This window comes from Cryptomeria japonica, chromosome 7 (assembly GCF_030272615.1).
Source record: "Cryptomeria japonica chromosome 7, Sugi_1.0, whole genome shotgun sequence".
NCBI lineage: Eukaryota > Viridiplantae > Streptophyta > Pinopsida > Cupressales > Cupressaceae > Cryptomeria > Cryptomeria japonica.
In genome coordinates, this window is record NC_081411.1 from 527,281,824 (window position 1) to 527,308,573 (window position 26,750).

The following is a 26,750-nucleotide window of genomic DNA, read 5'->3' on the forward strand; positions in this document are numbered from 1 at the left end:
TTTCATTCTAGTTATTATGCCCAAGAGTAAGACTGTTCCAAACCTGAGTAATTGTCCCCGATGTATTAACAGTAACACATCTATAACATTAAAATAATACTTAGTATATTTTTCAGATTAATGCCCCCTTGATTTGTCTATTGTCTCCAGAAATCTCGGGGCATCACACTGCCACAGAAACACACATCCCATCCGCATCTGTGAAAGCTTGTGGAAATCAATTGAAAACCTATGCAACAGACAAAATTAATTCCCAGACATTGCTTCATTTTAACACAATCGCACTCAATGAAAGGGCACCACTGAAGAACGCAAATCAATCTCTCAGGATGAATGTACTGTAACATAATGCAAAACAAATTAATATTTTGTAACGGCCCACAAAATGCTCAAAATATGGTACAATTATTTAGGTTGTATTTAAATGGATAGTACCAAAGCAGTTTCACCCATCTGGTTACAGTCAGCAACTAAATCAGCTTTAGGGCTTTATAATTGTGCAATTGTTTGGGACAAATCCATCTACAGCAAAGCAAATCATCACATTTAACAATTCATTATTATTCAAGGATAAAAACCTGGTGTTACACTACTTAATTTTATGGCTCATATAGGCTCCGCACCAAATGACACCAAAATTTTGGTTAAAAATGACGGATAGCAGATGATAAAACAGTTAATAGAAATTGATTTCAACACAAACGAGGATCAATTCCCATCAACTGAACAGTAAATTACAATGAGAGCTACATACTCTGAGAGCGGAAAAAAAAACCTTTCCAGCATTAAAAATTGCGAGGCCAGCAAGGATAAAAATAATCCTGACCAAAAGAAAGTTCAAAATGACCATACCCTATATACTAGGATCATTCTGAACACATCCTTGGGCCTCATTAAACATATAGCAAATTTCCTTTTATTTTAAAGAAAAAAATCAAATCAAATTTACACTAGGCAGTTGCACTCATTGGAACTTCTCTGTAGCAAGCCCTTTTTGCAGCACGAATGATGTCTTCTACCTGTAAAATGAAAAGAGGAGAGAAAGAGAGCAAAGCCAATCAATACCAGAAAAGGCACCTCTTAATACAAATTGCTTCACTAGTCTTATAATCATAGAACAAAAACCCATTATTTCTGGATCAAGATTTTGCACGTAGAAATTATTATCATATTTTCAGTATATCTTCATTCTAGCCTCCTACATTTCATTCCACGGCATGTTTCACAAAAACTAGAGAAAACTAACTTCCACTGGCCACAATCGTTATCAAGTTTTACAAAGCTAGAGAAGCTGAATTCCAGAATCAACCAGACATCAAACCATGCCACATGTTATTCTGCAATGTATTTCCTACGATAACATATTCAGATAGGTGTACGATGCAACCAACCAAGACAATCCAGACATAAAAACCAAGCCTTAAAAATTTCTAAAATGATGATCATCAGTAACAACATAAATTAATAGCAAGGCTGGCAGGAATCATCGGCACTTTCCAAGGAGAACAAAGCAAACATAAAAACAATAACTATGATAATAACTAAATAAGTAAACTTTGTGAGAAAAAATAAAATGAGGAATACACAAGATTTAGAAAAAACCTGTGGAACTGCCAAGCGCTCCAAATTTGCAGCATAAGGCATGGGAACATCAGCCCCTGCAATTCTTTCCACAGGTGCATCCAGATATTCAAAGCTTTCCTCGACCACAGAAGTACTGTTCAAGACATCAAAATATGATCAGGTGACCAAGGGATATATTTGTCCCAATACAGGCAAATGAATGGAACTCAGAAAGAGATACCACCCAGAAATGGATAGAAAAACATCTTACCAAATTTCTGCACCAATGCCATGTTGTGGATAACCTTCTTCAACAGTCACCAGCCGATTTGTCTTCCTAACAGAAGCATTGATTGTAGCTCTATCCAAAGGTCGAATTGAACGAAGATTTATAACCTACAGCATGAAATGTCAACTTTTATGTGAATCTTTGTAGAACAAATCGCATTGAAAATCAATGCCCATAATAATCGTATTGAAGAGATTCACCTCAGCACTGATTCCTTCTTTTGCAAGTTCTTGTGCCGCCTGAAAAAGGAATTTGCAAAATAATTAAATTAAAGCAATTGTTAGCACACGTTTTACTAACAAGAAACACATTTTAAAATAAAGGGAAAAATAATATTGCTGCAAATACAGATGCAGATCAAGTCCAATAATGCTGCAGTCAATTCCTTGTTTTTTCAAGCCTAAATCCCTATATTTGTATTCTACTTCTGCTTATGCCCTTCATGTTATAGAATTAGGATCATTCTGTATGTGATATGTATTAATTGACATGATTCTCACTTGTCCTTCATACATATAGAACTATCAGAAAGTAACCATACAGTGATAAACGACTCTTTCTTTTTTCCAGCAATACTCATGATGAAGCATGAAGCATTATAAATTAATTTTTTATTTGAGATACATCAAAAAGGAAGGTTACAGTATAGTGCATTTATGACTAAAGCTAGACGAGTGTGACTCCAAGGTCTCTCGGTGCACTAATCTTTGAGAGCTGTTCTCTGAAAAAGATATTTTTAACCCAATAATGCTGGAGTCAATTCCTTGTTTTTCAAGCCTAAATCCCTATATTTGTATTCTACTTCTGCTTATGCCCTTCATGCTATAGAATTAGGATCATTCTGTATGTGATATGTATTAATTGACATGATTCTCACACGTCCTTCATATATATAGAACTATCAGAAAGTAACCATACAGTGATAAACGACTCTTTCTTTTCTCCAGCAATACTCATGATGAAGCATGAAGCATTATAAATTAATTTTTTATTTGAGATACATCAAAAAGGAAGGTTACAGTATAGTGCATTTATGACTAAAGCTAGACGAGTGTGACTCCAAGGTCTCTAGGTGCACTAATCTTTGAGAGCTGTTCTCTGAAAAAGATATTTTTAACTCATAGAATCCCTCACTGAGCATGCAAAAGCACCCCTTCCTCAGCCACCTATAGACATTGTCATTCATACTTTTTCAATACTGCCTTAGTGACCAAAATGTCAATATTTCTGTGATAATTTTGGTATTGTAAATTTTATCATCCACTTATGAACTGTAAAATTTGATAATACTCTCATGCTTAAGTGTCCTCAATAAATGGACCTAAGAATAGAGACATTCCAAAATCATTAGAGCTTTGTAAAACACCACATAATTCCCTTTGTTATCATTGATCATGTAGAATATTTGATATGGCAATGCAGGTATCATTTTCCATTTCCTGCTGGCTTGTTTTTCCAACTTGGCTGCAATTTTTTTGCATCTAGAAATGAACAAATATTAGATATGGGGTCTTTCTTTCTTTCTGTCAAGGCTAAGAGGGGTGTGGGAGCCCACAAACAATAAATAAAAATGTTTTTCTTTTGACCAGCGGCCTTTTAAAAAAAATATGCTCCAATTGTAGGGGCAGCCAGCTGTCCCAAGGACAGTTGGGGGACATTTGAGACATCCCCAACTGTCTTGGGGATGGCTGGCCATTCCCTACCCATCCCCTTCCCATCTGTGTCCCTGAGACATTTCCAGCTTTTTTTTGCGATTGAGGATGACTAGGAAACATCCCTGGGCTGTCCAAATGTCCCTGAGACATCCTCAGTGCAGGGACACTTCCAAAAACCCTAGGGACACGTCCCCATGTACCCTTGTCTATGAGCCAAGCTTCTTAATGAATGGAAGATCAACAGCTTTGGGTTCTTTGAAGGAGTCTCAAATTTCTTCATAGCCCACTCAAGTATCTTCTACTGTTCTAAAGCCCTCTCAAGGAGCTCCTTTTTTTGCATCATTGCCTTCTAAGAAGTCTATTGAGAAGATTCCTTTAGTGGATTATGGTTTATTTCCTTCTTTGCCTTCTCAAAGGTTAAATCTTAAAGCTCTTGCTGGCACATGCCCTAAAATGCAAAATTTTCTAGGTCTTGTGTCCTCTTTGTTGCCTTGGCCCTACTCTAGCCATTGTTTATATTCAATCAAAGAATTCCTTTAATGGGCCCCCTCGGTCAATTTGTGGTTAGTGTCAAGCTTTGTCTCCCCTTATATCTTTGTCATCAGCCTACATTTCAAAAATGTCAAAAATTTCAAAGTATGAAAGGTTTTTGGGTCAGTTTCAAGGCTTGGGTGGGTTTTCAAAACTTTTCTTGGTTCCATTTCCCTATGGTCCCCATTCCCCAAACCCCCAACTTGAGTTATTTGTTGGAGTTTCGAGTTTTGTTGTGATATCCTGTCAAAAGTACTAAAACCTAGAAATCCCCAACTCTCGATAGATTTCTAAAATATTTGAAGGTCGAGAGCTTCAACAACGATAATTCTCATACCACTTATCCTAAAGTTCGTTCCCCACTACCTTTGTGCTTGTCTTATGTTGAACCTTTTCAGTCTCAACTCCTGCGGTCCTTCAAGCTCTCCCTTGCACCAATATTCAAGGATTTAATCGCCTCAAGTTCTAATCTACACTATGGCAGACTCCCACATTATTCTCCAACATTATACTTAAAGGTGATTGTATCTTTGAACTCCAAACTCCGAATACAATCTTAGGACTTTAGACCTTTTCATTCGCAACCCCAAACTGTACAAGGCATCTCAAAGCTCCAATCCCCACTAGCATGGTGGACTTTGTCGATCCCTTTATTTCCAAGGTAGATAGTAATGATTATCCTAAAGCGTTGACCTCTCTCAGTATAAGCTCTTAAGCAAGCTTTCAAACTTTCCTCTAACTAGTAGAATGGCACTCAATATCCTAGCTCTCATGCAAGCTTCTGGAGTTTCCTTATTAACCTACCTTTTACAAAATTATTCTCCTCCCGCTCCTCTCATCCAACAAAATTCCATAGTTACATTGTTCTAGCTTCCTTGGCCCACAAAATTGTCTTTCCTTGCACCCTTGAATCACAATTTCCCGATCACCCTCTTACAATCATACACCCTTCAAGCATGAAAATCAGCAACACCGTGCCATTCAAGCGCAATGCCCGACCTACCTACCTACACTTTCCAAAAGGGTTGAGCACACAACAAAACTGAGAGGGGGGGTGAATCAATCTGAAACTTCAAAACAGATTAATTATAAACAGCATCAACCAGAGTTTTAAAACTCGGACTCGCCACGGACTCGGCAAACCAAAAAATTGGACTCGGACTTGGACTCGGACTCGCAAAGGACTCAGCAAAAAAAAACCATAGTTTTACAAAAAAATATAAAGAAATTAATGCATTTAGAAAACATAAGAGCCATAATTGAAACATTACACGTGTCATAAGATCTCCAACCACTCAATATTTAAAATTTCATCATTCATACTCATAGTTTCAAACTTTAAAATGTGTAATAGCAGCATAAGTTTATAAATGTTTACAAAATTACATATAATGATAGGTCTAGATCATGGGGGAGAGAGGAGAGACTCAGATAGAGAGTGGTAGAGAGAGGGGATAGAAGAAGAGTGATAGGGAGATAGATAGGTCTAAAATTCAGGGCAGATAAAGTGAGTGAGATAGAGAGGGCAAGAGAATGCTAATAGGAGCCTACTGATTACTGAAATTTGACTGTCTGAAAATTTAAAAGATCTTCTAAAACCTAAAATTTGCATTATAATTCCTAGAGATCTGAAACCACTCTCAAACAACCTGCCAATATATACATGAAATATAACTTAAAGTATAAGAAAGGAAAAAGACATACTGAAATGCCACTTATACTTAAATGTTATATTTCATGTATATATTCTGATGAAGAGAATGAGACTCACTTGAAAAAAAAAGATTTAGATAATTTTTTGACGTGTTTTCTTGGTTGCACAAGTCTAGTCAAAAGACTCACGAGTCCAAGCAAAAGACTCGCGCGAGTCAATTAAAAAGACTCGCGAGTCTTTCAAAAAGACTCGCCAGGACTCGTCTCGCAAGTCTGTGGCGAGTCGACTCGTGGCGCCACTAGACTCGCAAGTCCGTGGTGAGTCTGTGGCGAGTCCACGAGTTTTTAAACTATGGCATCAACTAACTTAGCAACAACACATTAATCATCAACACATGAGCATCAACCATCAACACATGAACACCAGAGTTACGTGGAAAACCCAAACAAGGAAAAACCATGGTGAGAATCTAACTCACAATATAAATAAAAATGATTACAAAGTTTTAGGCTCACTGCCAAGGAGCAACAACACTTGAAAGACTTGCAAGGCTAGGGCACACTACCTTAGGGCAAGATACAAGGACTTGCACAATTGAGGCTCATTGCTTTAGGGCAAGATACACATTGTTGCCGAAGGACTCACTATCAATCAACAACAAAGGAAATAGCTGAATTGAAATTGAGAAGGATTCTCCTGAACATGAAATTGTCCTTGAACAATCGGATCAAGCGACCAACATCATGGTAAACATCTCTGATAACCTCTACTGTCACAACACATTGTCTTACTGAATATATCACCTTCAAAGCTCTGTCTTTCTCACTTCTGCAATATCAAATTTGCTTGCATATCAATCGCATACACTTCTCATCAATTCGCACATACTCCACTTCATGCCACATACCACACTACCATGTCACCCTCAACTCATACATCCGCACTTCTTAAATGTTAGATAAATCATTAAAAACTTAATTTGGGGTCAACCAAAACAAAATAAGCAATATTACACAAAATAAGCCACCCAGACCAAAAATACTCAAAGCGCTCCACTCTTGGAGAAAGAAAGAACCAAAACATATTACAATACATCCTTCCAAGATTAATACAACGATTTGCACACATTAATACATTCTCCAAAGTCATTACCAAACGTAACGTGTAGATATAGCAATCAGTCGGCCATAGAACATCTTCCGATTCAAAATACTTCATGCAGATCTCCACACACCATGGTGAGACCCATAACAACGTCTCAAAACAACTTCCAACTCATATCCGAACCAAAAGAATATGATCCAATTAAGAGAACTTAATCGGACACGGAGTCATAACATAACTAAATATCCCGAACATAAATCAACAAAGCTCTCTTGTGGAACAAAGAAACCATTTAAGAAACATAGTGAGACTACAACACATGCCATGAAACCACGTCCACTAAACCGCAACACAATCTGCAACATATCTGGAGGGCACCAAAGGCTTCCCAGACCATTCTGACATACACACTTCCTGCCAGAGAATAGAGATAACTGCACAACAAAATGTCACAGCCAACACCAAAAGTACTGAACACAATTTGCAACACAAAACACAACTGCAACAACCAAGAGCGTATCCAGACCAACATCCATCCGGATAACCAGGTTTGACATCAATGACAACCATACAAGCTCATGCTTCCAACAAAGATGTCTTTCATGCTCAAAATTGATCACAATGGACATGCATGATCACTCAAGTGCCACCAAAATGTCACTTGAAGTGTATGAAGATGACAAAGACAGGTATGGCCACTAGAATGCAATACATCAAAACCTGAAAGTCTATTAAAAGGTATTCACTACATCTAAGCTCGGAAAGACTAGGGTGTCCAACAACATAGCCAAGGTAGATTTTGCGACAAGGGTGTGGTGTTGCTGCTTTCAATGTTTTGACCTGTATGAGACCCCCAAAAACCCCACCCAAGAAAATAGAGTGCATGGTAAGAGAATGTTATGTATACAAGATAAACAGATATAATGGTTGTTGATTGCAAAGCCAAGTGTCTCACATGTTCTAGGGTATCAAATGATGAATGTCCAGCTCTGTAAATGATGAAGCATGTTCGTAAATCAAAGGAAGAGCTAGTCTAGTAGGGTTTTGCCTGCAAGTTAATGTCTCCATGATAGGATGTAGCATCTCGAGAGGGGCTTTGAGCTTAGTTGTCCCACTTGCCATATTTGCCAGCATGATTGTAATCATATCAGATTAATGTGTCATATTGTAATCATAAAATCTTAATGTGTCATAGACATTCAAAGGCATCATAAACTTCTTTGTAATGGTCTTTTCTCATTACATGTGGGTGCTATTGATTTGTGATGGATAACTAAGCATGTTCATTTGCAGGTTTCCATATTCTTTGAGGTTGTAAATACACAATCATTTGTCATTGCTGATTTGTAAGAATGTTTTCATCCTTGCAATTTGTAACTCTGCTGCCCATTGGAGTAGGCACCAGTCTGATTGGTGAAAGACCAAACACGTTTCAATTTTAATCAACTCTCTTTGTTATATGTAAGAGCAGTTGTGAGGTTACATCACGCTGGTATGATCTATTGATGCAACTCATGATGTATTTATTCTATGTTATCCTCAAACTGATATGTCTTTTGTGCATCATACTAGTGTGTTTGTTCTCTTAATTTATCTATGCAACGTCAGATGGATTCATTCTAAAGGACATAACACTACCATTATCTTTTAGTGCATTGTAAGAGAGAATTCTCATCTACTTGTTGGAGGTCTTGTAGGTTTGTTTGCAGCCAACAATGACATCAATTTAGTGACATTCTTAGGGATTCAGACCACTATGGGCATGGCTATTAGAGAATTGAGTCTATTTTTTATTTCTCTTTTATCATTCTGCTGTAAAGAGCTCGGGGAACACCCCACTTAGCCTAGCAAAGCCTACAGATGAAGGTGAATTTACCCACTCACAAGCACTGGTCCATTCATGCCACCGTCTAAGCAGAAGTCCTACCCATTACCTTTGTTGAAAATATCCTTGGCTTCAGGTTTTGGTGCTAGTCTTTAGGATTTGTGGAAATACATGTTTGAGAGCTAACAGTTCCAATGGTGGATGAAGTTTGTCCTTCTTCCCCTTTGCTCATGGTGAAGACTGCAAGTAATCCTCCAATAGGTCCAGTAGAGCCTCCAATTCCTTTGAATAAGGAAAGAATACCTTTGGGAAGCATAATCCCTTGTCAATGGAGAAGCAAGATTTCTTATATGCTTAGATCTGGGAGTAAAAATGAGAATGGCTTGCTGTGAAATTAATACCCAGCATCAGGTATTTATCCAATATCAGTTCAAGTGTGGGTGCCCCAATGCCACCACACTACCTTGCCAATCATTATTGCAGTCACAAAATTTTCATCGTCTTCACACAGGACCATAAAGAATTTGTATTCCTTTCCACGCAAGCTGTAGATGAGATGTAAATCCACTATCAGTTCTATTCCCATTTTCATTGATGTCAACTCCTAAAAATTAGTCCTGGAATGACAATGAAATCGAGGGAGTGTGATATCGTCAATAACTAAGATACACATTTACAATAAATATCAGATGATTATAATTTTTTTGAAGTTTAGTGGACTACATGATTCGGATTTTATTTTCCATGCTATGAGAAATAAGCCATGCAAGATACATGTAACCTGAAGCTTCAGCTGCCATGTTTTCACTGCATTTATAGATCATCATGAAGCATCAATTTATTTTGTTGTAAAAATGCAGCTGAATAAACGAAATTCCAAGGTAAAATTTAAGATGGTAACATGATCTTGATAAGATGATCTTACATCAGAAGTAAGAAATTCGTTTTAAAAATGGAACATAAAATAATCTTTACCTGCAAAGCATAGCCAACCATTTTTGAAAAAGCTGTGATTGTCACATCCTTCCCTTCTTTCTCAATCTGCAAAAAAAATGATTAGTGGATAAGACGTTGATTCCAGGAATTTTCAACTTATAAAAAAGAGTAAACAACAAATATGTACCTTTGCTTTCCCAATTGGAAGACAGAAGCTAGAATCAAGAGATTCTGCTGAGACTGGAAAAGATTCGCCATACCTGCCACGATACAGCTTGTTGCTTAACAATAAATTATTCCATCTTTGAAATAGTGCATTTTCCTTCCAGATAATCATGGAAATGTATAGTCTACTATTCCAAGTTAGAAAAGAATTCTTTCAAGATGATTTGCCTTTTAAAATCTCATATCATCAATCAAAGTCAACACAAGATTATATGCAATTACTGAAAGCATGCTTGTTATGCTTACAGCAATTCATTTTCAAGGAATATAACAGGATCTGGGTCACGGATAGCAGCTTTCAGCAATCCACGAGCATCTTCTGACGAATATGGAACCAAAACTTTTAGTCCTGGGCAGGAACCATACCATGCAGCATAACACTGCAAAACAGATAGACACCCAATGAAATGAAAATCATCTTGAGCATCTTCTTCATTGCTTTTGTTCTCTCTCACACACAGACGTGGGCATAAATCACCAATATCAAACCTGAGAGTGCTGAGCACCAACTCCAGCAGCAGCTCCATTTGGTCCTCGGAAAACAATGGGCACAGAGATTTGGCCTGCAGACATATAATTTGACTTGGCTGCAGAATTTATGATGTGATCAATAGCCTGTGAACAATAAAACACTATTTTCAGGCACACAAAAGAGCTGTCATATATGATAGACAATGCAGAATTAAAATCTGAAGTGTACAAAAATATATATGCTGTGATCATTTCCAAAGAGCTACAGAATATCAGGGATATCAACATAAATGAAGATGTACAATATTATGCCATAGATTTGTCTTTATTATCAGATATAGGTTTGAAATGTGTGCTTGTAATTGTTACTCTTGTGCTACAGTAACGCAAAGATATGTCTTTTCATGTGCTGCACAGATATCAAGCAAAATTGAAGAAAGCAAATTTTAATATGCCCCAACACTATGTAAAGGTTCCCTCCCTCATCATCCAAGTTGCATTCATTACTCTAAAGGAAGAAACGAATCTATTAAAACACATTTATCTGTCTATACAAACATTAAAAATCACATACTTGAATAGAAATATGTTTTATTATTCATAAACTAAGGCATGTGGATCACGCTCTCAATAGGTGATGGGCCAAGAATGTACTAAATCAAATACCCTAGAATCATCACATTGGGATATATATGACTGTTCTATCATTGACTTGAATATTATGATGTGTGTGTGTCAAACAGACTTCAGACTGCCTGTGAGCTTATCCATTCAAAGTGCTGCTGAAAGTCAATACAAAAAAGTTGAAAATTGATCTGTTAAGGATACAGGCTTCAATCTATGAAGTTTATGATAATTGCAATGTAAATGTGCCCAAAGATATGTCTATCTAACAATCCACCTTATACTAAAAACAAAATTCAATATAATACAGAAAACAAAACAAGAATGGTGATGTTCTAGGTGCTATGCTTGAGAAATCAGCTGACATAGCATCAGATATAAGAATAGAGCTGGAAATGAATCGGCATGGGAGGAACAAATAACAAGTATAAAAAGAAGCAACCAGCACACATCAACATGAACACAAGGTTTATACTGAAGAAACCCACGTGGGGTGAAAACTCAGCAAAGATGGAGCTGTGCCTTCTTATCAGGTCTTCAAATTGCAAAAATACAAGATATGGCTCAACTTTAGAGCAGTGCAAGGCCATTATGAGTTGTCTACAAGCTATGATATTGCTATCAGGGTCAACTGTGTAGTTTTTGAATCAAACTCATTGACCCATGTTTCATGAGTAGGTTCACAAGAACCCATCTCTCATGAGAATGAATGGTCCACTTAGCACTCATTGCATCTAGGTGATGCTCACAGGGGTGAAGCATTGGGACTTCCCGGGAGGTCACCCATCCCAGTACTACTCCAACTCAAGCGTGCTTAACCACAAAGTTCCCTCCAAGGTTAAACACACTTAGCTTGCAACCCCATTTGCAAAACCTTCAACAAGTGTTGTGCCTTATGAACCATTCATTATAGAGCCCCTTTAGCTCATCAATTGACAAGCTGTTTCAACCTCCTTTCTCTTCAATGGATAATCATAACCCAAATATGAATTACATTTTTAATATCTACACCTGCACTTTTTCTCTACCACAAAACCAAATCTACATGACCTCACAGTTCAAATACATATTTATGTTTTAAAATGGCTTGCAGCAGTTCATGCCTCATTCTGAGAAGATGTAGTCACAAATTGTTATTGTTCAGAGACTGTAAACGATAAATGGTCTGGAAAAAGAGTCATCTCCCATTCCATCTAGATGATTTGTGGTTATACTGTCATATTTGAACAAATTTGTCAGCTTCTGAAACTGTGAAGATGACATTGACCTCCAACCTGTCCAGATGACATCAGATGAATGTTTGACAAATTCAGTAGTTCCCAAGACAATATTAGATGACTTTTAATAAATATAAGAGTTGCAAAGCATGCCAAGATGACATTAGATGACTTTTCCAGCAGACTCGACTCCTCTTCACTTGATTTTTTTTTTCCCAAGTACAGATTATTTTCACATTACCTCTTCCTTTGTTCAGGTTAAAATATAGAAAACTACTATTCGATAAAAGGAAGATGAGGATCAGCAATAGAAAACCAGTTTTGAAGGAAATTTTGCATGGTTTAGGTGTTGGATGGATGTTTTTGAATATTGCATAATTCTATAGATCCATTTCAGATCAACAGCTTATGTGGGAAGATTGTAGCAGCTCACAGAAATTGTTGACACCATATCCATAATGCCTTTGAAACTTATAATGATAAAAATTAAAGAATCTACTAGGTTTTGCATTGCTTAACTTTATTAATAATTGCATTTATAACATCACTACGAATTGTATTATTAAAGAGTGCAAAATCACTAAATCTCAAAACTGGCTACACAAAAAATAGACATGTCTGAAAAGCATATAAATATATGGAATTGTGCATCTAAACTCCAACGTGACTATATAATGATAGGATTAATATTAATAAGATAGAACTGTGACAGTTTATTCAGATTTATTGTCTCAGCCCAGGACAGACATTTTAGAATTAGAAATATAGAAAAGGAGTCAATATAAATTGAAAAAAAGTCACTGATGTACTAGCCGCAACAATTGAATCTCATCCAAGCCGCTCAAAGATGATTTTCATTATTGTCTTGTATTACTAGTGCAATTAAGATAAGGATATTCAATTTTATAATGTAGTAAGTAATAACTACAATGGATAAAGGTAAGCAACCAATTTTCTAGTTGTGGACTTACTGCCATGGTTATTATTTTCTTGTATTACTAGTGTAATTCAAGATAAAGCTATTCAATATTATAATGTAGTAAGTGATAACTACTATGGATAAAGGCATCCAACCAATTTTCTAGTTGTGGACTGCCAAGGTTATATGGACACTATAGGAAGGGAAACGGTAGTGATGTAGATCGCATCATTACTCTTCCTAGCAAACAAAATATTATAAATGAAGCTCAAATGAACAAAAGCGGAGTAAAAAATTACATGACAAACAAAATAGCATTCAGAACCAGTTGAAAAACACTTCAAAACTAGAAAAAACATCAACCTGCATAGCAAAATTGAATGTCATGAACTCCACAATGGGTTTCAGTCCATAATATGCTGCACCAACACCAATGCCGGTAAAACCAGCCTGCAATGGCAGAATACATTCAAATAAATTAGCTATATTTGAATAATAAAAGATATAAACGAAATAAATCTTTTCTCAGAATTTCAATTAGCACAGATAACTTCCACAAACTTACAAACCTCGGTAATTGGGGTATCAAGAACTCTGTCAGGTCCAAACTTTTGTAGAAGGCCCTTGGAAATCTGTAAAAAAACCCGAATATAAGTATTGAAATACAAATATCTCAAATTATCAAATTTTTGGTCAATTCTTCAATAGCAAATAATTCTTATTTGACTGGTACGTAATTTTGATATAACCTCCACAAGTAACTTACCTTATAAGCTCCTTGGTATTCACCAACCTGGTAAAACAACACTCACCAAGATCAGTAGGCAATTGCCGAAAATAATTTGCTTAACTCAATACGTTATGGATTTTAGGAAGTTCTTTAATGAAACTTTACACTTGCATATGGTATTGAACACAAACCTCTTCCCCCATTAAAAATACTTTTGGATCTGCAGACATTTCTTCCTCAAGAGCTGAGTTAAGTGCATCCCGCACCGTCATCTGTACAAAAATTGAGTTACAATATAAAACAAAACAAAATTGAAGTTTGTTTGTGTAATAATTTAATATACAAAATTTACTTTTGCAAAAGTCATATGTAAGGCACATTAGAAACAAAAAAAAAAATGTAAATGAATTCTCTTGCTACAGAGCTATGATTGTGCAATCTTTCAGAGTGCACAGTCCCTTCATATCGAAGATATCCATAAAATTTCAACAGAACAGACCACTTTGAGGCAAACTGTATCAATGAACAATCCATGACTCTGACGCACAGATACTAAAATGTACTTCTCAAGTCCTTTTCCCATGTCCTTCCCCAGCCAACATCTTCTCCCAAGAGACTACATTTTTCAGTTTGCTAATTTAATTTAAACATTTTCAACTATCACTCCACAAGTGTCCATTGATAAGATGGAAGGAACTGGAGTACATATTTACACATTCACTATGCTTACATGCAACTGGATGACTTTGTGTCAAGAAAACATTAATTTGCATCTCAACAAACACAGAAGGGTCATAAGCAAGGGCCATCCATGCATTAAGATGTTGGTCAAGAGCTGTTTGCCTGATAATTTTTTGATATTTTTAGTACAGATGTTTTGTGTCCCGGGTTTTTTTGAGAATTGATGTTACCAATCCACTTGCATTTTGGTTCCTAAGTCTTTTACAGACAAAAGCTTATATAGATCTAGGCTTTCATAGAATGTATGAAACTGCAAACAGATTTAAATGCTGATGAAAATAAAATTACTACAAACTTATACAATATTGATTCTAAGCATGTATGGTGTAGAGGTGTTCAAAAGGCACTTGCTTGTCTTTTCAAAGCTTTTGTACTTCATGAAATTTATACATTTGGAGGATATTAAATTTAAGCCATACAATCCCTTCGTAGGTTCTGCAGAAAGGAGTTTATAGGTAAAGTTTTGAATACATTTAGGGGAGCTTACAGTGATTAAAAACACAGATTACAGAATCCCAGGACAACATTTTTAACAGGTCAGATTCAAACCTTTGATAGATGCTCTTTTTTGTTAGTATTTTAAGCCTTACGGTACATTTTTGTTATTCTTTTACATCAAGTGAAAAATTAACACCCAAAAAACGCACTATAGTCACTGCAGAACTGCTATAGAGCTTATAATGCAATTTTCATCATTGTTCGATTTACCTCTTTAGCTGCAGTAGATAGACTTTTTAGTTGTGTTGATACAAGAGGCACCACCCCCTCTGACCCCAGACCATGTCTCTGCACAAAAACATAAGAAACTAAGGATCTGTCAAAAGGAAGAAACATAAACTTCTGGCACCAGAAATTTTCTGAATCATTGCAAAAGAAAATTCACTTTGCATGCCTAGAAAGCCCTGTCATTTCATCCCACATGTCTATATTAAGAGATCAAGAACCAAAATATACAAGCAACAAAGCTAAAGTGATCAATTACGAGATACAGCATACTCCTGCGTCCACGTCCTCCAGAAAAAAGTGAGAAATCTATCAACTTGAATGCTGCTTTTAAATTTTAAATGTACGAATAGCCAGTTAAGCAGAAAGGTGAAACGTACCAATGAAGAAACAAGATTTATCAAGCTAATTCTAGAATTTTTCCGCAAAGCTCCCAACATCTTTTCTCACTGGAATTTAACTGCATCCACCAACCAGTAATAATCTTAGTGTTTACTAACACAACATTAAAATTTGGAAAAAAGGCAATCGTCTAGGAGAACATGCACTAGCACTTGGCAAGAATTTAATTTTGTTCATAATATGAATACAATACCCTAACGAGAATCTTCTAATCTAGAAATCTCTTTAAAATATTTTTCAAACTTTGAATAGGATACATTAAAGACATTTACTATTTAGCTATCATAAATAAAAGTTGCGTTAATCTTCTTTAATTTATGAACTCCGTTGAACCTGTGTAACACCTTTGAATGTTACACAACTGTATCTAACCAAATCAAAATTTATAATACAAGTAGGATAAAAGTTTCAGTGTATGAATTAATCATTTGAGTTCTCAAAAGTAACGAAAAGCTTTAATTTAATTAAAATGTGAATCTGATGCCAACATGACACCTGAAATTACAAAAGGCTAAAGCATTGAAAAGGGAATCACTTCGTTCGCCTACAACTCATTAGAACAATTGTTTAATAAAGCTTTAAACAATACTCTAAATATAAAGTAGTCCACATCATCAAATTTTAAAAACATTTGCTGGTCAGGATGAGCATTTGCACATAGCCAATAGGCCCTTTGTGCTTGCCATGTCAGAGTGTCTGCTTCAAACTTGAAGTTCTTGCCAAATCTCATTCATTAAATCTATCTGGCATGCTTTTTGGGGGCATGGTGCAGGAGAGATGCAGAGAACATATGAAGCATATCACCCAAACATTAATTCTACTACCAAAGGATTGTAACTCAATTGATTTAGCACAATTACTGAAGGTGACGGTATGTTACTTAATTACACCACCCATCAAGGTTCAAATCCCACAAAGGTGCAATAAATAAGGGATGAGGTCGGGATTGTGCACCAGGTGAGCTTGACAGAATGTATACCCTTCACTCCTTAGCTCTAAGACAAATAAGTCAACTATTCGTGCAGCTTAGGCTTGTGCTCCAATTCCAACAAGTTGCTAAAATGACCTGAGGTTGCACAGCTTCTCAATGATTAAAAAAAAAATTCTACAAAAGAAAAAAACATACCACCTTATCTAACAGGAAAAAGCACCCATGGATTCTAACAGAGAAATGTTCAATAGAGTTCAAAGTAGCAGTGGGATATAAGTAGATATTAATTGAAGAAAAGTTCAAACGGAAATTAAACTAGCAAGATCAACTTCTCTTTCGTTTCTAATATACAATGTGTTGAGTTTTCTGGCTGAGATCATTGCCAATTCAATTTGCTCAAAGCATATCAATGCCAACTTCCAGCACATAAACCTCTTAAAATTGACAAACTACTGGTATTTTCATAGTTTCAAGACAATTAGTTCTCACCAAGTGAATCACCCAGGAGTCCCCTTACTACCATAGACATTACTACCGAAGCTTTATAATGAAATTAATAAATAGCATAGCTCCACTACCAGATATATTGTTGCCCTACACAAAAACAGATATCAAAGACCCTTACTGATAAACAAGACTGCCCAAATAAATAGACCACAAACCAATAACCTTAGATCACAACAAAGTCAGCAAGACAGGTGACCACAGCACAAGTATGGCTCAAACAGTTACATATGCCAAAAATTAAAACCAACCCAAATGAAACTTCTATATCTGTATAAATAAATTTTCTTATATCCCTCGAGAAGCATTTTTTTCACTAAAAATTAGGACAGATTAGCAAATGCAAAAATTTGAACTCCAAGGCAACCTGCTGATGGCTAGATTTGTTACTTTCGGGTTATTTTTATTCTGGTAGACTTATACCTCCTTTTAAGTGGTTATGAAATGAATCACAGCTTAAAAGTAATGGAAAGACATCATATCAAGACTACTAAGTCCCACATATGGTAATTCTAAAGTGGATCACAGCTTTAGAGGTAATGGCAAGACAGCAAATCAACACTACCAAGCTCAACAAACACCTCTGAATTCAGAAGAAAAATGCAGTATATACTCCAAAGCCATGGGCACAGGCCAACACCAACAAACCAGAATAATGCCTCACCTTACGGGCCAGACAAAATTTTAAGATGGACTTTTTTTCTACAATTGCAGGATAACCAGTAAATATTTCCACTGCTTTTAGATTTTTTGATTAAAACTGACTAGCAATGATCACAAATCTTCGCAAATATAATAACTCGTTAGGTTGCAGCTTGCAAACAGTTTTTTGGAGATATGGGATGCAATTTCAAACTTCCAACGATGCTTGTTGAGAAATATCAAAAAAGTATGCAAGTATATGAATAAAGGTTATCTGTTTGATACATTTCAACAGTCACCTGGAGATGTGAGAATGGGTATAGTATGACAGACACACCCATATGAACCAAATCAGCTACATAGTAGACAGAATTGTAGAAATTGTGTAAAAATCCCAATTTCCAAAACTTAGCCCCATAAATACAGACAACCCCTCCCTAAGCCCAAGTTTCAAAGTTACCATATAATTTCAAAATGGTGTAGCTTATTTAAAAATCCTGCTACATGGTAGATTTTTTTAAAATATTGAGTAAAGATCCCAATTGCAAAAAAGATGACCATAAAAACCGTGCTCGGAGTTATAATATGATGGGCATGCTAACATACCTGGGGCCACAAATAGCCTGGGGTGTAATTAAGTATTACAAGTAGCCAATCCTTGGATATCAAATCAAATGCCTCAGTGTTTATGATCCTTATCTAAAATTGAATTGTCACAGATCATCACACAAGGCCTGATTTGCACTATACTCCAAAGATTTTTGCAAGAAAAAATTCAATTTAACAAGCATTTTAATCTTCCAATTATTTTGTACTCCTACAAAAATTCCCTAAAAAAAATTCAAAAACAAGCTTAATTTGCACTACACCTTGCTCTAGCAAAAGGAGCCATTTGAATGTGATTTTATTTAATTTTATCAAATTTCCACAATCTGTAATTGAATCACTTAGCTGCTTTTGGATTTGATTGTGTGTCTCTTGTGTGTCTCTTTTTTTTACACACAATCAAATCCAAAAGCAGCTATGTGATTTTGTTGTTAAGAATAATTTGTAGTCATACAAACATTCATCAGAACATAAACACATGCAACCCTAGTTTGCGCTATACTTCAAAAATATTTGTGAGAAAAGCCAACAATTTAATTATGAAAAAATACACAAATTCAGCTATAGTTTGAGCTGTAATCACAGATGTTTGGGAGAAAACATTCATTCGAAGAAGCATGTCAATCTTTGATGATCTCAACTCAGACGAAGAATTCGTTGAAGAAACAAAGAAATCTAACCTTATTTTCCTATAGCTTCTCATATAGTTTTTCAAAAACACATTCTTCTGAATCAATATCTTACTCTTACGAATGCTCTTTTGTCACGCTGACAAGTCATCAATCAAATAAACAAATTCAATTTGTTCGCACATAATCTCACAGGTTTTTGCCAAATATATACATATAAACAGTAATTTTAATGTTCAAGAGTATTCAGCCATAGTGATAAACAATTCATCAGGACATAAACAGATTCAAACCCACTTTGCTGTATAATTAGCAGATTGGTTTACAAATCCAGAAATGTGAATAATAACGCAGTTTATTCCACAAATCTTATTTAAAAAAGGGCTCATTTGAATGGAGATTTAAATCGAAACAGTATTCTGTACTCAGAGTGGCAAATCATCCCAAAAAGGAATAAAACCCAACCCTCATATACTCTATACTCGACAGATTTTTCCGAAAAGACATTCATTCGAACGGGAATTTTAGGCAGACGGAGAATCTAACCTGGTTACTGAGCGATCTTGAAGGCCGAATTGAACCCAAGGTGATAGAATTTATGTTTAAGGTATGATTATTTTTTCACCGAAGTCTTGTAGCGCTCACCTAGGGTTCAAAATAAACTATCTAACTTTCTTTCTCACACACCCCACCAACCTTTGACTTGTAGGATATTTTTATTTATTGTTTAAAATGACAGGCAATTTTATTATTTCCAGAAGTTTGAATATTTGGCTCATTAAGCTTGTTTTTATTCAAAAAAATGCGGGGTGCTTAATTTGACTTGGAATGGAATATATTGGTATTTATATTTTTTATTTATTTATTTATAAGTTACGTGTACAATTTTTATTATGGAAAGTAAATAATGATTTTCTGATGTAAATTTTTTAACAAGAAATATTTAAAAATATATTATTGATTGGTTGAGAGCATTTCACTAATTTTGGGGCCTTCAGACCATTGAAAAGGAATACTTTTAAAATAATACTAGCAATTGCACTTTGGTGTGCAATGGTACGTCGAAAAGATGTGAATATTTTAGCGCATGAGATTAATTGGTAAGGCATTTAGAAAATGATAGGTATTTATTCAACAAAGATTTCAACTGAAAAGTGGTAGCTTTGAATTAACTATGCATCTACTTATAAGAATTCAAACACAATTGAAATAAAACCTCTCAATAAGAATTTTATATATATATATATATATATATTTGTAATACTTATCTTAATTATTTATTTCTATAGAATTAATTATATAATATAGTTAAATATGTTTATTTATAATAATTTATATTATGTAGGGAATCTCAAATTGAGATATATAATTGTCATTCAAAGCATTTTTTGATTCCCTGTTAGAAATGAAGATTAATTTATAGTTTTATTTTTAAGATGTGCTTTTCTAGATTATTATCAAGAAGGGTTGAGGCAAGATGGTGAGCGAAAGTGGCGAATTCGGCAATGGCAGCAGGCTTCAAACCGGCGAGCAGATTGTTGGGGCTCCGATCCATGGCAAGGGTCAGGGGAGATCAGGTCTTGGAGCGATGAAGTGGACGAAGCTTTTCCAATCGAAGCAATACGGAACCTTACGATCAGCAAGCAACCAACTCTCAAAACAACAGCATGGAAAGATCAATCCCCAGGCCGAATATGGAAGGTGGATGCACCAAATCCTGTGATGAGAGGTAGTATGGATCCTGGACCATAGAGGAAATCAGATGCTAGTCACCCCTACACAAATAGTAATCTCAGGCCAATAAACTCGCAGGCATGGAAGAAAAATGGCTTCTCATGGAGCAATGATGGTTGGTTTCGAAATGTGAAGCTTCCTGCTTCTGATTTGGCGCGCAATTGGAAGTCAATTTTAAAACCTAATCCCTCTGTATCGGAGACAGGAAAATTTAACATCCCTAATTGTCATAGGCAAGGTTTTAAACCTCCTCCGGGTAACGATCCTAATAAATTTCGAAATGGGTGGTTTAGGCAAGACAAAACCTCGCGCGTCGATCGTGTTGAGGCCTGGCGGTCCACTGCCCCGGCCAGAAACCAGCGATCTAATATGGATCAAGTTTGGAAAAATGAACACTGGCGAAGATACAATCCATCGGCTCATCCAGTTATCCACAAACTGGTAAGGAAAACTTTGAGACCCACTGTTATTTTGGATGATAATAAGATTAATTTGGCTAGGTCAAATCTTCAAGATTTATGTTTCTTTACCAAATGGGGTGGAGGCAAATGGTTAAGGGGAAATTTTGAGAAATATTGTAGATCGCAATGGGGGGAGAACATTAACTTTAATGTCCTTCTGAATGATTATTATCTGATTGAGTTTATGAAAAATGAGGACATGTTTAATGCTAAAAATAAAGGTCCTTGTACAATGGATGGAATTGGGGTGTATATCATTGATTGAAAACCAAATTTTAATCCCCGGTTCCATACCCTGCCGGAAAACACAGTCTGGTTAAGGTTATATAACTGCCCATCGGACTATTGGCACATTGAGATCATAAAAGATATCTACAAAGAGCTTGGCACTTTTGTTTATGTGGACGATATTCTAGATGATAGGGTGTGGGGTAGCTTTATCAGGATATGCATTAATACCAGCCAGATCTCCAAAATCCCAGAAGAAGTCAAAATTATTGGGGTCGGAGAGGTATGGATTCAAAGGATTGACAGGGAAGATCAGTTGCACCTTTTCCCCAAATGCTTCTCAAGGGAGCACATGGGCCTTGAATGTGAAGTATTGCCCTCTATCCTTAAAAGTTATGCTTGTGTGCAAACTAAGTCGGTTGACATGAAGTTAGTCAAGGAAAATATAGAAAATCAGGAAGCAAATGATGTTGAGCAATCCTTGGTGGTCGGTATGAAGGAGATGGAAAAGAATAATCCTGTTGTTTATTCTCCTCTTATTGTGCCTAGCCATCAACAGACCCATTTTGCCAACAGTGAAAGTGCTCAAGCTCTATTAAATCTTTTGGAAGATACTAAAACCCTTAAAAATGATATTATAACAGAGTTTGCAGCTACTCTTTCCTCAATACCCAATAAGACCGATGATTTTAATGTGATGGAGGATGAGATTATTCCCCCTTTGCTAGTTGGTCCAACCATCTTTGATGATCCAGGCAAGAAAGGCTTCACCATTGGCTTGGAAGAAGGAGAAATTGTTTCCTCTACCTCGGAATGGGAAGAAGATGTTGAACTAGTTGCCAACCTTATAATGGATGATACTGCAAAAGGGTTTGGGAAGTCTGAGTCACATATTAATGTACCAAATTTCCATCCAAAGGGTAAAAGGGGCGCAAATCAAGGAAAACAATGTTGATAATCGTAGGTGCAACTAATGGGCAATCCAAACTTAACTTAGGGAAGGGGAACCCCCTTCCACAGGCTCCATGAGACTACTATCCTGGAATGTCAGGGGCCTTAATGCCCCTGACAAGTGGCGTTTAATTAAGCACCAGATTGATGAGACTAAGGGGGATATTTGGGTATTATAGGAGACTAAATGGAGTCAGTCTGAGATTGATAAAAAAAAATGAAAGTATGGAAACAATGGAAAGGTCTATTAAGGCAATCTAAGGGAGCCTCTGGTGGCATGGGAATATTCTGGAACCCTTTGAATGTTCAAGTCACTCTCCTTGGCGAAGATAAATATTGGAAGCATTGTCTGGTCACTAGTTTATGCAAAAATGAGAGTTTCAATCTCTTTAATATCTATGGACCTTCTGATGCTAATGACAAACGTGAGCTTTGGGCTCTCCTGTCAAACAGATTCCAAAATATCACTATGGGCAGTTGTGTGTTTGCAGGCGACTTCAATGCTATCTTGGCAAGTAATGAAAAGAAGGGTGGTATTCAGAGGATTGGTATGGCTCAGAAATATTTCCAGGATTTTGTTGATAAGAATTAGTTATTAGATGTTGCCTCGAAGAATGGTACCTTTACATGGACAAATAGACGTACCAGTTTCACTGAAATTGCAGAACATCTTGACCAGTTTTTGGTGGCTGGTGATTGGCTAGCACAAAATCTTATTCTTAAATCATCTATTCTACCCCTTATGGGATTAGATCATTTCCCTATTTGCCTTAATGTGCCTCTAGGACATTCTGAGGGTGGCCATCCTTTCCGATTTGAGTCGATGTGGCTTAGAGTGCCAGATCTACATGATTTGATAGCAGCATGGTGGAATGAACCGGTTCTCAGAAACAACTCGAGGTTGTTCAAGCTAAATCAGAAACTCAAGTATATTAAGATCAAAATCAAAGAGTGGAATTTGAGTCAGTTCCAAAACATCCATATGGAAAAACTCAAGGTTACGGCAGAACTGGAGGATCTTTCCAATTTTGTCATTAAGTCAGGCATGAATGAAGTACTCTTCCAAAGGGAAAGCTCTCTCAAGTCTGAGCTAAATTAAATTCTCCAGCGTGAAGAAATTCACTGGAGATAGAAATCCAAGGAACTTTGGCTCAAGGATGGTGATAGAAATACCAAGTTCTTCCATAGATCGGCTATTGCCAACCGTAGCATGTCCAGAATATCGAAGGTGGTAAAACCAAATGGTAGTATTGCCAGAGATTATGAGGATATTGCCCGGGAAGCAGTAAGACATTATGAATCTTTGATGAATAGCAATTGTTAGAATGTTCAGGAAGCAAGAAACAAAATTCTAGATGCAATCCTGCCTTTAATTACTCAAAGACACAATATAGAGCTCTTCAAACCAATTGACTTAGAAGAGGTCAGGAAAGTTACCTTCCAGTTGAATCCTGATAAGACTCCAGGCCTTGATGGTTTTCCTGCGACCTTCTTTCAGCATTTTTGGGATATGATTTCCCAAGATTTGCACCTAGCGATAGAAGAATCTAGAAAAAAATGACTATGCTGGGAGCCATCAATCATACCTTTCTAGCCTTAGTACCGAAAAAGAAGAACCCTCAGCAAATGGGTGATTTTAGACCAATTTCTTTATGCAACTTGGTTTACAAAATAGTAACAAAGATCATTGCTAATAGGCTAAAACCTCTTCTAAAATGTATTATTTCAAATGAACAGAGTGACTTTGCCCCTGGTTGCTCTATTGTTGAAGGCATCATCTCTACTCATGAAACCCTCCACACCGCTAGGAAGACTAAAGCTTCTTGTATGATATTAAAGTTGGATATCATGAAAGCCTATGATATGGTGGACAGGGAATTTCTTGTAGAAGTATTGAGGAAATTGGGCTTTTGTAATGAATGGATCACTTGGGTCAATAATTGTCTATCAACCCCCAAATTCTCAGTTTTGGTTAACAGTTCATCTCATGGTTTCTTCGCTCCAACAAAAGGCATTCTCCAAGGGGATCCTATGTCACCATTTCTATTTATAATTATGGCTGAAGCTTTAGGTCGGATGATTAAATCTCTTCACTGTGATGGTCGTTGGCTGGGTGTCAATGTGACTACAGGAGTTGAACATTCAACCCACTTGCAATTTGTTGATGATACTATTCTTTTTGGAACCTCTAGAAGAAGAGAGGTGAGGATAATAAATGCATGCCTGAATGACTATTGCAAGGCTTCAGGGCAGAAAATCAATTGAACAAGTCAGAAGTTTTCTTTATCAACAGGATGTCGAATATGCAAGTTGTCCTATCAAGAATCCTTAATTTAAGAGTGCCAAAATTTCCAGGTAAACTCCTTGGGACTCCTCTTTTTAGTGGCCACAATAAGACTTGCCATTGGACACATCTTATTGAGAAATGTAAAGCTAGGCTTGAAAATTGGAAAGGGGAGTGGTTGTCATCTGTCGGCAAGCTTACTATGATAAAATCAGTCCTCTTTACCATACTGGTTTTCTCCATGGCTTGCATGAAGTTATCGGTTGCCATGAAAGATGAGTTAATCACTATAATGAGAAATTTCCTTTGGAATGGATCGAATGACAAAGGGAAGTTTCCACTTATTACCTGGGGAAAAATAAACCAACCAAAAAATGTTGGAGGTGCTGGCATTCGACAGATTTCGATTATGAATTTGGCTATGGGTGCAAAATTGGTGTGGGAAATTTGTAGAGGTGGTAATCAGAGATGGATAAGAATCCTTAAACACAAATGTCTAGACTCACTTGAGCCTAAAAGGATTCTCACAGTTACCAACCCTCCTAGGGGCTCAGCCATTTGGAATTTTATTCTGGAATGCAGAGAAATCATTAGCGATCAGGTCACTTGGGATGTCAGAAATGGGAGGAATGCATCCTTCTGGCTGGATTCTTGGAGTGGCAAAGAAGCCTTGTGTCATAACCTCGTTCTTCAACCTATAATGAGAGAAACATGTCGACTTTGGGGTCACAAGGTCTGTGATTATGGTCATTCAATTAAGGAGAATGGTATGGACAAATGGGTGTGAAACTCTTTGGACCCCTTGGTTTTAGCCCAAAATCAGAAAGACCTTCTTGCCGATATTCTAAAGAATCAAATTATTCATCCATCCCCGGACGAGGACATCATTAGATGGTGTGGCTCTTCTGATGGTAAGTATAAGGTATGTTTTGGCTATAAATTGAAAGAAGTTGCAGTAGATAAGAAGGATTGGCCAGTTAGGCTGTTTTGGCACAAACATCTACTTCCTAAAGCAGGTTCCTTTGCTTGGATGTCTTTTCAGAGGAAAATCTTAACCAATGAAAGACTCCTTAAATTGAGTATTAATGGGCCTAGTAGATGTGTATTGTGTCATAATCAAGAGGAAACTATTGATCACCTTTTGCTACACTGCAATTTCTCCAGCAACTGTTGGTAGCATTTTATGGGTAAGTTAAATATGGTATGCCCTTTTTTGAAAGGTTTGGATGATTGGTTTCTACTATGGCCTAAATCAAAATGCAAGGCGTTATTTGGGGACTTATTTGTTATCCTACCCTCGCTGATGATTTGGGAAATTTGGAAAGAAAGGAATCGAAGAATTTTCCAGGATAAAGAGATGGACCAGTTAGCCCTCTGTGGGAAAATTGAGAACCACCTGGTTGATCTCCTGAACGAAGCAGCCAAGTCCAAATCGCTGAAAAAGAATCTATACACTGACTGGGATTGGAAGTTAAAGCTTGCGTTTTTTTATTATCCCCTCGCTTTTCGGTAATGGTAATCCTGAGATACCGATTAATCCAAGATTGAATGTTAAATGGGAGGCCCCGGAACCAGGGTGGCATAAGATTAACTTCGATGGTGCCTCTGCAGGGAATCCGAGGCGTAGTGGTATTGGATGTTGTATTAGAGATTTTGAAGGCATTTGCATTAAGGAAATTTCTAAAGACATCAGTCTAGCCATTAACAATGAGGCTGAATTCCAAGAAGCATTAAGAGGTTTGCAATTGGGGGCTGAGTTGGGGATAAAAAGAATCCATTTGGAGGGTGATTCATTAAATGTTATCAATGTTGTTCGTAATAACCATACCCCTAGTTGGTGTATCAACCTATGGTGGGTTTGCTTGAGACCTTTGAAGATTTTTGGATCAGCCATATCTATAGAGAAGGCAATCTGGAAGTAGACAGACTATCTAAGATGGCAATTTCAAACAGTGGTCTTGATCCGGGCATACGGCTCGAGCATAGGTAAATCTTGATAATAGCAATTATTATGGTTTAATGTTGCATTTATTTTGGCAGAGGAATGAACCACTTTGGTTCCCCGAAGTTTTGGTCTCTACCAGTCGAGAGTACATACCGAGCGATGTACCCTTACTGGGGACGGGTCTCCGTTTGATGGTGGTTTTTCATGTCTCCTATCGGTAGGGTTA

At 36.7% G+C, this 26,750-nt stretch overlaps 1 protein-coding gene across 2 annotated transcripts; it reads right to left on the reverse strand.

Moving 5' to 3' along the window:
• Window positions 1-523: 523 nt before the first annotated feature.
• LOC131072402 (pyruvate dehydrogenase E1 component subunit beta-1, mitochondrial) lies at window positions 524-19,624 on the reverse strand. 2 transcript variants are annotated; one of them, XM_058008538.2, is made up of 16 exons: window positions 19,468-19,608; window positions 16,564-16,675; window positions 15,588-15,667; window positions 15,193-15,270; window positions 13,935-14,015; window positions 13,780-13,806; window positions 13,583-13,645; window positions 13,377-13,463; window positions 10,272-10,397; window positions 10,029-10,162; window positions 9,745-9,817; window positions 9,597-9,662; window positions 2,053-2,091; window positions 1,835-1,959; window positions 1,603-1,717; window positions 524-1,019 (listed from the first exon to the last, which is right to left on the reverse strand). In XM_058008538.2, the coding sequence occupies exons 3-16, from the start codon at window positions 15,645-15,647 to the stop codon at window positions 951-953; spliced, it is 1,143 nt and encodes a 380-aa protein (XP_057864521.1). In that variant the 5' UTR covers window positions 15,648-15,667; window positions 16,564-16,675; window positions 19,468-19,608; the 3' UTR covers window positions 524-950. The 2 variants fall into 2 exon arrangements, with proteins under 2 accessions (XP_057864521.1, XP_057864520.1); XM_058008537.2 differs by lacking the exon at window positions 16,564-16,675 and having other exon boundaries at window positions 19,468-19,624.
• Between the last annotated feature and the right edge of the window lie 7,126 nt (window positions 19,625-26,750).